General features: G+C 34.9%; 1 protein-coding gene across 2 annotated transcripts in view; it reads left to right on the forward strand.

The window, feature by feature from the left end:
• Positions 1 to 8,863, forward strand: part of arhgap24 (Rho GTPase activating protein 24) — a 230,588-nt gene extending 221,725 nt beyond the window's left edge. For both annotated transcript variants that reach the window (XM_073823895.1, XM_073823896.1), the window contains 5 exons: positions 1,026 to 1,158; positions 2,426 to 2,499; positions 3,948 to 4,069; positions 4,161 to 5,235; positions 6,685 to 8,863. In XM_073823895.1, the coding sequence (XP_073679996.1) occupies positions 1,026 to 1,158; positions 2,426 to 2,499; positions 3,948 to 4,069; positions 4,161 to 5,235; positions 6,685 to 6,928 (1,648 nt within the window). In that variant the 3' untranslated portion in view covers positions 6,929 to 8,863. The remainder of the gene's footprint in view (positions 1 to 1,025; positions 1,159 to 2,425; positions 2,500 to 3,947; positions 4,070 to 4,160; positions 5,236 to 6,684) is intronic.
• Positions 8,864 to 12,101: the final 3,238 nt, after the last annotated feature.

A 12,101-nucleotide genomic window follows, 5' to 3' on the forward strand; every position in this document is an offset into this window, starting at 1 on the left:
AATCTCTATTGACATTAAACATGGAATATGTTTTAAATAAAACTTGTCCCAGTACATCCAGTGACAAATCAAAGCGAATAGATGCTGTTGGCAGCACTGTTTAGAGCCTGTTCGACATAGATATTAAAACCCATAACTGTGCCATCTTTTTATAAAAATAGATTTGCTTTCTTCTTTTGTTTGACATTACAATAAAGCAGATTCTAAATCTGAAATATTCTCCCAAAAATTCACATTTGTACATTAGCAAGACAAGTTCTTCCTTTTTAACACCTCCAGGTTTGTTATTTTGTCTTTTTCTCTCATTATATTATGTTTTTCCAAATGCATGCATCTCTCTGTGAAGTTTTCCAAATGGCCCATTTACTATTTAATAGATCTTTATCCATTATTCGCCTGAAAGTGCGGTTATGTTGTCCATTTTAAGCTAATGTCCCCTCGCATTACTCTAAAATGTAGACGTTGGGTACTTTCTCTCTCTGAAAAAGCTTTCTCTTCACTTTCACAATACCAAACACTGCAGATAACACCAGCAGCTGTTTCCCCGGTTTATTTACAGTCTGCGATTTTAGCGATGGCTGTCAGGGCTCCACAATCACGACAGGGAAAGCACACTGCATATTTAACACCGTTCATATTTAGAGCTGACTGGTGTCTGAAGCAAGGTGATAATTGTAAAGGGTCAATACACAGCATATGCAGTTGACGGTTACATTATACACATCCCTGCTATTCCTGTTCAGGCCACCCGGGAAGTGTCAATAAATCCAGCTTGTTATGGGATTGTCACAAGCCCAGGTCCTCTATGGGGCCATTACAGGGCTGATCAGTGACGTACTAGTGCTTTCTTTGATTTAGTATCAGCTTCCTGTTACTCATTATTAGATCTGCTGGGATACTAAGACAGGGACACCCACAATCTGTCATTTAAAGTGCCCTACACTGTTCTTATGCTTCTAGCTTTTCATTCTTAAAGGCTTTTATGGTGTTTCATATTAATCTGCTATTTTCATGTTTCTCTATAGCAATACAGACGTTCACACCGTGGCATCCTTGTTGAAGCTGTATTTGAGAGAGCTGCCCGAGCCGGTCATCCCATTCTGTAAATATGAAGAGTTTTTGGCCTGCACCAAGCTTCTCAGCAAAGACCAGGATGCAGTGAGTTGTCTCTTTTTGACCATTACATTGCAAGCATACAATCCTGTTTAGTGGCTGTAACATATCTCAACTTTTTGAACTAGCTGATGACTCTTATTGAAATATGTAATTGAAAACCTATCAAAGATTTACATTATTTAAAAAATCCACACCGTTTTATACATATTTTGGACTGTGGGGAGTGCTATTATTTCGATGATGTCAAATGGTTGCACTCGGTGAGCTACTGGCGAAATAATGGCGCTCCTCCATAGTCCAAAATATGTATAAAACAATGTGGATTTTTTAAATAACAAATCTTTCCTGGATTTTCTACTGCATATTTCAGTAGGAGACATCATTTAGGTTATATTAAGCTATGCAATTCTTAAAAACTGAAAAAAAGGAAAAAAGTGTTGTTGGGTTTTTTTCATAATGAGCCTCAAAGTAGGCTCAGAATATTGTTGACGTCTTTGACAGTCCTCCTTTTGCTATTTCTTATTTCATTTGAGTTTGGTTCCCACCAGCAGGCTGAGAGAATGGCATATGACTCATCCCATTATTCTACCGCCGTCGTCTTTCATCTTGCGTACATCAATTCCTTACTTACTTTGAGCCTGAAGAAGAACCGGTTGACCCTGAGGAATGAAAACAGCCTCATTCTGACTTTCAAGTTAAACTTTTACCTCACACGAATCACCTGCGGCTTTTCAATCGTTTCAGGATAGAATCAAAGTGCAAGACAGGGTCTTGCAACACTGAATTTAATTTACTGCCCCGAGATTCATACCTTTGAGAGTCCCTCGAGTGCGGTACACGCAAAGAATCATACTACCATGTCAAATGAAGCAGAAGGCTTTACTAGATCCATTTGTTTTTGAGAAATAGCTTTCTCATGTGGCGCAGCAAGTCATTTTCATCAGAGAGAGCCTGCAGGGAAAAGACATATCGACCATGATAAAAACAGATCTGGAATGGAGTGCTTTCATAAATCTAGACCGTCATCAGTTGTTAAACTCATTGACCCATGCCCAGATGAATAGCGTAGTAATAACGAAATAAATTGCGATATGAATATTTAAAGACAACTAGGAAGAGTTCAACAGACTTTTAAAAGCTATGGGACAGGTTTAATTGTTTTTTGATTTAGTATGTCTTTTAATCATGTATATTAGTCCAGATCATTTAAAATTTAATTACTAAAATCAGTTTAAATAAATGCATACATTTGTATTTCTTTTTATCCTAGATGTGTATTTAATTATTTTTTTAATCTCTTTCTGTGCAGGGAATGAAGGAATTAAGAAGGCAAGTAGAAAGTCTACCTCCGGTAAACTACAATCTGCTTAAATACATATGCAAGTAAGTGATTTTGTATTTTATACCTTTCAGGTGTGACTGAGTCAACTCACTCAAATGACTTATTTAAAAACCCTGATGCATTCATAAACAAAGCAAGCGACTGTCTTGAAATGAGTCAATTCATTCAAAAACCCTGATGCATTCAGGAACAAAGCAAGTGACTGTCTGTAGGTTACTAAGTCTGTTCACTCAATTAATTTATTGAAAAATACTGGTGCATTCAGAAACAAAACAAGTGACTGTCTTGAAATGAGTCAATTCATTCAAAAACCCTGATGCATTCAAGAACAAAGCAAGTGACTGTGAGTCAGTGAGTCAATTTGTCAATCGATTAATTGATAAACACTGATGCGTTCATAAAGCATGCAACTCTCTGTGAGTTACTGAGTCAATTTACTCAGTTGATTAATTCAAAAACACTGATATATTCAGAAACAAAGCAAGTGATTGTCTGTAAGTGAGTCACTGAGTCAGTTCACTCAATTGATTCATTTAAAAAACCATGATACATTCAGGAAAAAAAGCCAGTGAATGTCTGTGAGTCAGTGAGTCAATTTGTCAATTGATAAACACTGATGCGTTTGTAAACAAAGCAAGCGATTGTCTTGAAATTAGTCAATTTATTCAACAACCCTGATGCATTCAGGAACAAAGCAAGTGACTATCTGTGAGTCAATTTGTCAGTCGATTCATTGATAAACACTGATGCGTTCATAAACAAAGCAAGCGATTGTCTTGAAATGAGTCAATTCACTCAAAAACCCTGATGCATCCAGGAACAAAGCAAGTGACTGTTTGTAGGTGAGTCACTGAGTCAGTTTGGTCAATTGATTTATTGATAAACACTGATGCGTTCATAAAGTAAGCAACTGTCTGTAAGTGAGTTACTGAGTCAATTCACTCAATTGATTCACTAAAAAACACTGATGTATTCAGGAACAAAGCAAGTGACTGTCTTTGAATTAGTCACTTAGTCAATTCACCCAATCAATCGATTCGAAAACACTGCTGTGTTCAAGAACAAATCAAGTGAAGTGACTGTCTTTATATGAGTCACTTCACTCAACTGATTCATAAAAACACTAATAGATTTAGGAACAAAGCAAGTGACTGTCCCTGAATCAATTTATTCAATCAATTCATTCAAAAACACTGATTCAGTGTTAAATGAAAAAGTGACTGTCTTTTGAGTGAATCACTGAGTCAGTTTACTCAATTAATTTATTGAAAACCACTGATGCATTCAGGAACAAAACAGGTGGCTGTCTTTCACTTCACTTGCTTGCTGTCTTATATTTATTGATTTGAAAGTTAAATAACTTGTATTTTAATAGCCTAACATTTATTCCAGAGTGACTTCTCATTCATTTTTGGCTACACATTCAGCTTTGTACATACAGCTTGAGAAATCTCAGTTGTAAACTTAAGACTCTTCTTCTTTTGTCCAGGTTTTTGGATGAAGTTCAGTCCTACTCAGGTGTGAATAAAATGAGTGTACAGAATCTGGCTACAGTCTTCGGGCCAAATATTCTGAGGCCAAAGGTTGAGGACCCAGTGACTATAATGGAAGGTAGGTCTTCTCATCCACATCTCTCACTCTAGAAATCTCTGAATTGTGATTTATATTCAGTGTTTAAGTAAGCTATTTTTCATTTGTTCAGGCACAGTACTGGTCCAGCAATTGATGGCCGTTCTGATTGGCCGACATGATGTTCTTTTCCCAGCCGATGAGGACCAAACTAGCACTCTGGAACTGGTTAATAATAACAATAACGAGTCGCAGAAACGACCTACGAATGGTCAGATACAAAACAAAGAGAACAATAACACCAGTGGGGTGCGACAGTGCACTTGGGACGCACCCGAATCACCCAGCCGTGTTCCTCTGGACAATGGCTCACCCCGTTCGGGCAGCCCACGTAACGGTTTTACGGGACAACGATTTGAGGTGGCCCGCAGTCCGCCGCTAGCGGTGAAAAAGAACCCGGCATTTAGCAAAGGCAGCGGGATTGTCACCAACGGATCGTTCAGCTCCTCGTCGTCATCCTCCGGCGATGCCAATCAGGAGAAAAGTCAGACTCTACCAAACATGGGAACCCTTCATGCTCGTCGGACTGGTGCGATTAAAGGCTCAGGCACCAAAATGGGCGTCCAGAATGGAGTCGTTCGCATGGGCGTATCCAGCACAGACGTGACAAACGGGACTCTAAATGCACGGAACGGACTCTGGGTGCCCAACGGTCACGTCATGATGCGCGAGGCTAAAAGTCGAGAGGTCGAGCACCAGCAGAACCGCCTGTCCACGTACGACAACGTCCACATCCATCAGCAGCAGACGACGCAGCCCAGTCTGAGCAGCAGCTGTGAGGACAAACAAAGCGTGGATAGTGCCACATGGTCCACCTCGTCTTGCGAGATCTCTTTACCCGAAAACTCGGCTTCTTGTCGCTCCTCCACGACCACGTGCCCAGAGCAGGACTTCTTTGGAAACAACTTTGAGGATCCTTTGTTGGACGGGGCGGTGCAGGAGGACAACGTACTGGCGGTGGACGATAGGGAGCAGCGCACCAGTAACGGAGGAGGACGGGGAAGCAGAGGAACCAGCAGTAGCGATAACAGCGAGACGTTTGCCGCCACAAACGGACCGACCAATCACAGTGCGCTGCACAGCCTGGTGTCTAGTCTCAAACAGGAAATGCTCAAGCAGAAGAATGAATATGAGGCCAGGATCAAGAGGTAAGAGTCATGTTCAACCTTAAAATGAAAACTAGTGAATGTTTTTTTTTTTTTTTTTTCAGTTTTAATGAAAATTAGTAGAAAATAAAACTAATCAAGTGTAATTTTTTTGGCCAAATTGTTTCCAACCGGCATTCCTTCCTAATGGAAAATCAGTTTGCGATTATGTAATTTATAGAAAAATAAAACAAGAAAACTACAATAAAATGAGGCAAATATAAATGAATAATTAATTAAAATAAAATGAATGAGTTTGGATATTGGGATAGGCAAATGGAAAAGGCAATGGGATAGAAACACTTAAATTGCAAAAACAAAAAAAAAAAAAAAACACAATAATAAGTTATTGTAATTGCAACAAATAAAAATAAATTGTATTTATTTACTTATTTCTATTAAACAATATTTATTAACTCATTTTAACAAAATATATATTTTGAATCAAATGAAACAATATTCATTACTTTTTAATAAAATGAAACAATATTTATTAACTTATTTGTAGTAAAATAAAATATATATTTTAAATCAAATGAAACAATATTCATAACGTTTTAATAAAATAAACAAAATATTTATTTTTAATAAAATGAAACAATATTTATTAACTTATTTTTAGTCAAATAAAATATTTATATATATTAGAACAAATATTTACTTTTAATAACAGAATTAACTTATTTTTAATAAAATAAAATATTTGAAAAAAAGACGTATTATTCACAATAATAAAATGAACAAAATATTTAAATATTTTTAATAAAATCAAACAATATTAACTTATTTTTAACAAAATAAAAATATATATTTATTTAGTTTTCATAAAATGAAACAAATATTTTTAATAAAATAAATTATATTAACTTATTTTTAACAAAAATAAAATATATATCTTTGAAAAAAAATCAAAATATTTTTAATCAAATGAAACAATATTTAACTTACTTATATATATATATATATATATATATATGAAATAATAAAATGAACAAAATATTTATTTTTAATAAAAATAAATTATATTAAATTATTTTTAATAAAATAAAAAAATATATATATAACTTTTTAATAATATAAAAATATGCACTTGTTGTTAATAAAATGAAATAATATTTTACTCATTTTTAATAAAATGAAAACAATATGTATTAACTTATTTTTAATCAAATGAAATTTTATTAATCCTGCCAGCTTACACTTTTCATTTTCACCGTTTAGTTCTCTTCAATACACTGGGGGGTCTTAACTTAATTTCTCAACTTGAAAACACAACTTCTGATGTTTGATGTCTAATGTGATATGCCAACAATCGTATCGTGATTTTGCAAGAATCCTTCCAAAATTGTGCTGTATGATAAAATTAACGTACCTAAATTAACCCTTTAAGTGTCTTATTAAACTATCACAGTATTAAAAAAGTGTATTCGCCTTTTTTCATCTTCCCTGTAGTTTGGAACTTCGTAATCTAGAGTTGGAGACGGTGATGGCGAATCTACATGAAGAGTTGGACCAGGAGAAGAAGAAATACACCATGGTGGAGATCAAGCTGCGGAACGCAGAGCGAGCCAAGGACGATGCGGAAAAGAGAAACGAGATGTTGCAGAAAGAGATGGAGCAGTTCTTTTCCACCTTCGGAGACCTGACCGCAGACCCGAGACGGCCCGACAGAGCCAACACCATCTGGATCCAGTGAGTCGTTAACGGCCCACCATTACTCAACAACCAATCGTGTTACATTGTGTGGGCTTGCGTTCAGACCTTTCACGGCATCTTTGCACGATTGGCCGAGCGAAGCCCATTGAGCCAAATTTTGACTGAACGTGGACCAGTTGTTGGATTGAACCAGTTGGATTTACGAAGAGGGGATGATGGGACGAGGCAGCGTGGATATTAAGATAAAAGATGTCAAGGTGAGATGATTGTCGAACCAAAAGAAGGCAATTCTGACTCTAAATGATGACCTGAGAGTGAACGATAAGAGGTTGAATGTGACGGAATGAATGAATTGGAAATTCCTGAAGGACGACAGAAGCACGAATGTCACTCGTATTTCTTCTTGTGATCCAACCAAATGTGTCCTTGAGCTGTCATGTATCCTCTTGTGTATATAAAGCAGAAACAATGTTCAAAATTCCACAAAGAAAAACAAATGTCTGTATAAATGCAAATTAATGTTTAATGTACGTACTGATATTTAAACGGAGAATTCTCAATGTGTTACATATAAATTTTATATCAAGGCTTTTCCTTGCACTTAAAGCATATGAGTTGCTATGTTGTTGTTTTCAGTATGGTACGACATGAGATGTGGCAAATATTTCAATATCAGTCTTCCCTGTTGCTTTTTTCGCATAATTTATCACAGCAAATAAAACATTTTCTTCATCAGTATTAAAAAATTATCTTTTTTAAACACAAATCTAACAATTTAGGAAGGTATTTAGATACATATATAGCCACTCAAAAGTTTGGGATTGGTTTTTAATGAAGCGTGATTTCTTATGCTCATCAAGGCTGCATTTATTTGATCAAAAATACAGAAATACAGCTGAATTTTCAGTCTTCAGTGTCACATGATTTTCTTCAGAAATCATTCTAATATGCTGATTTATTATCAATGTTGAAATTTTATACTGCTTAATATTTTGCTGGAACCTGTGATTTTTTTCCCAGGATTCTTTAACAAATAAAAAGAACAGTGTTTTTTTTTATAGAAATCTTTTGTAACAATATAAACTACCATCTAAAAGTTTGGGGTCAGTAAATTTTTAATCTCTTTTTAAAAAAAAAAGATATTAATACTTCTATTCACCAAGAATGTGTTAAATTGATAAAAAAGTGATAGCATAGACTTATACTGTTGGAAAAGTTTTATATTTTGAATAAATGCGGTTATTTTTAACCTTTTATTCATCAAGAATTCTAAAAAAAAAAGGAAACACAGGTTCCAAAAAAAAAAAATAATAATAATAATATATATACATATATATTAGGCAGCACAACTTTTTCCAACATTAATAATAACAGCAATTAATCAGCATATTAGAATGATTTTTGAAGAATCATGTGACACTGAAAACTAAAGTAATGGCTAAAAATTTTTAGCTTTGCATCACAGGAATATATTATATTTTATTTTAAAATAAAACAATATTTAATTCACAATATTACAATTTTTCTGTATTTTTAATCAAGGAAATCCAGCCTAGATGAGCATATAAGAATTCTTTAAAAAAAAAAAAAAATCTTAGTGATCCCAAACTTTTGAGCAGATTTTAAGGTGTTTTTATTGGGAAAAAAAGACAAAAATATCGATGAAGAATTTATTTTTTTGCAGTGCCACAGCATTCCCCACATGACCAAAACCAAGTAGACAAGTAAACCTGTACATATTTGTGAAAACAGGGCAAACGCTCAGCCTGTCTTTGTCATTTGTGCCTATCGCACATCATTTGCTTTCAGTGGTGCTAGACAGGAGGAAGTCTGTAAAAATGAAGACTCAGATGGGGCTTGTTCATCTCTCGGACCATGTGGGGTCATTTGCCTTGTCGCAGCTGTCCATGCTTCTACTGTAGCTTGATGCATTCGGTGAAATGCAATGAAATTAAATTATGTGACCTCGTTTAAACTTGTCTTGTTTTGTCTTGTGTCGCTGGACTCGACCACACATCAAATCTGTGGGTGGTCTGATATCTAAAAAACTATAAAATCAACATTAATAAGACAAATCTGGATATTGGCCATGAAGTAAAGTCAATGTCCTAAAAAACAGTTGTGACCCTTGACCATAAAAACCAGTTATAAGTAGCATGAGTATATTTGTAGCAATTGATTTTTCTTTTATGCCAAAAATCATTAGGATATTAAGTAAAGATCATGTTCCATGAATTATTTTGTAAATTTATTTTTTGATTAGTAATATGCATTGCTACAATGTGATGCGCGGGTTGATCCAAAATGAGCGGGTGCCCGTGGTCACCCGCGGTTACGAGTCATCCAAAAATATTTTTAATGATATTCGGGTCGCGGTCGGTCGGGTCGTTTGAAATAAAGATGCCAATTAAACCTTTGTAATTTATATAGTACTAGACACAATTTTCTTTGAAATACATAGACCTACACTTTATTGGCTGAATAATATTTATCTTTTGAATGTTGAGCGTTATTAACTGTTGAACAAATGCTGACGCGGGACAAAATGCCCGATTTCCCAACACGATGAACTGAGCAATGCCATTGTACCATTTTAATAGGCTACTTTTAAACGCATATAGCTCAGTAATGTCAGCTTTAAGTATTTTCTGAGAGGGGGTGGGATTTTTGTTGGGAAAGTCGAGGGAGAGACGCACACTTCGATTAGACTGGATAAACACATGCAGCATCTTAATTGTTAAGAAAATGGTATTAATAAATGTCTTGAATATTTTGTGCTTCTCTTTCTTTTTGGAATTATTAGACACATTTCACTATGTCTTTTCAAATGCCTAGGTCTGTTTAATTTCCTTAATTATACAATTTCAAGCACTATTTTTAAATGTTTATTCAAGCAACATAAATTATCTCATGTATAGGCCTATTCTTGTTTAAAACCAGCGGATCAAAAACGAATTCCAAGTAAAAACTGTATTTTTTCTTTACATTTCCAGAGCGCGAAACGAACGAAATTAAACATTACTTAATAAATTCAAAGCTCTATCATTTCCTTATTCATTTGATACAATTATTATAGCTATACAAATATAAAATAATATTATTTTGTCATATTCGTGATTCCTTAATTTATATATGAAAACTTCGTTTTGAAGTGCATTCGTTATGTTTGTATAAGAAAATTCGTTAACCTTAAGTTGATTTAATATTCTTGATAATTTTTAGAAGTTAAAAGTTAAGAAAAAAGGAATTAGCTTGTAGTCTATATATATTTAGGGCTATAGGCTAATCTTTTTCTTAACTTTTATTACACTGTAGATCGAAATAAAATCATTCTTGATCATATAACATCGGAGAATCACTGACATAGTTTAGAGTACTTCGAAAAAGGAAACTATTTAAATCTGTATAAAGGAAAGCCAAAATAAATCACAACAAGAACAATCTGAATTTTTCTTGTAATCAAGAACATTTCCTTTGACAAAATTACCTAATTAATGCTGAATGATGTTTGACAGTGAACGCATCTCCACTGCAGCCGCATATAATCGCTGGTTTCAGTCGCAAATATTAAACATGTGGGTCGGGTACAATATTTCCTTTTTTTTTTTTTTTTGCGGTCCGAGTTGCGGGCGGGTTAGTTGAAAACGTCGGTCAGGTTCAGGTTGTTTATACATTAGTCTCATGTAGCCCAGACGACCTTGAGGTCTGGAACTCATGGCAGCTTTCATTGGCCAAGTCCCGCCCATAAGACCGTTTGATCGACATGTCAAACAACCAATCACAGTTCGTTTCGTTCAGCGTCACGTTTCTGTGCATGGAAATGCCCCCACAACAACAGACTGGCGTGCAACAAGTCAGTCATTGAAAGATAACGAAGAAGAGGGAGAACAAGTAGTAAGTCAGCAATTTGTTCGCGAAAGTCGCATATGTGTATAACAACAGTGCCATCTGCATAAGCACATTTTAGCAAAATGCAGAGTAAAATCAGTCTGCGCTTTGTTTCCCGGCGAACCGAAAATAAACGCGACACTCACGTCTTCCAGAAATCCGGTCAAATTCAACTAATCAGATGACGACTTCGACATTCCTGAAGTGTTTCCAGTTAAGCGTACCATATGCATCAGACGTTTAGCCAATGTTCCGTAGGCGTGACGCCTGAGACTGAGACTATTTATACATTGACCCCGCGCGTCACTGATTGCTACGTACTTCATTTGGACAACTTTAAAGTCAATTTTCTCAATATTTAGATTTTTTTGCACCCTCAGATTTTCAAATAGTTGGTTGGTTTTGTGGTCCAGGGTCACATATTTCTTAAAAATAGATTAAAAAAGCACCAAAACACACAGCATGATGCAGAATGTTGACCCAGTCTGAATCTGGGTGAGCTTTTATATCTTTTCTCACTGTTATGCATTTGTTATGCATCGCTCACTGAAAGATGCTTGAAAAATGTAAGCATCATTTCCAAATCTGAATGACCTGCAAATCTATTGAAAGCATCTTAGAAGTGCTAAATTTGGCTATATTCCAAGTCATTTTTCACAAATTAACACTTCCTCTGCCACAGCTATCAAATCTCATTTGCTTTGCACAAAGTCACACTTGATACTGTCAAGTGTCACATATGTGACCCTGGACCACAAAACCAGTCCTTATTAGCACGGGTACAGTATATTTGTAGCAATAGCCAAAAATACATTGTGAATCAAAATTATCAAATTATGCCAAAAATCAGGATATTAAGTAAAGTTCATGTTCCATTAAACTATTTTGTAAATTTCATACGGTAAATAAATCGAAACTTAATTTTTGATTAGTATGCATATGCAATATGCATTGCTAAGAACTTCATTTGGACGACTTTTTAAGGCAATTTTCTCTCTCTCTCTCTCTTTTTTTTTTTTTTTTTGCAGCCTCGGATTCAAGATTTACAAATAGTTTGTCTCAGCCAAATACTTTCCTATCCAAACAAACCATACATCAATGGAAAACTTATTTATTCAGCTTTTTGAGATTTTGTATAAAGTTATGACTGGTTTTGTGGTCCAGGGTCCCACTATTTATATAAGTGTTTATAACAGTTTTAGTATAATTTATATACTAAATAATATTTATTAATTTTTTATTTATCTTTTTTAGCAATTCAAGTATTTGCATGTAGGCAACATTTAAAATTTTTCATCTGATATTTATAAAATATTACAATTAAA

The sequence above is a fragment of the Garra rufa genome, chromosome 19 (genome assembly GCF_049309525.1).
Source record: "Garra rufa chromosome 19, GarRuf1.0, whole genome shotgun sequence".
NCBI lineage: Eukaryota > Metazoa > Chordata > Actinopteri > Cypriniformes > Cyprinidae > Garra > Garra rufa.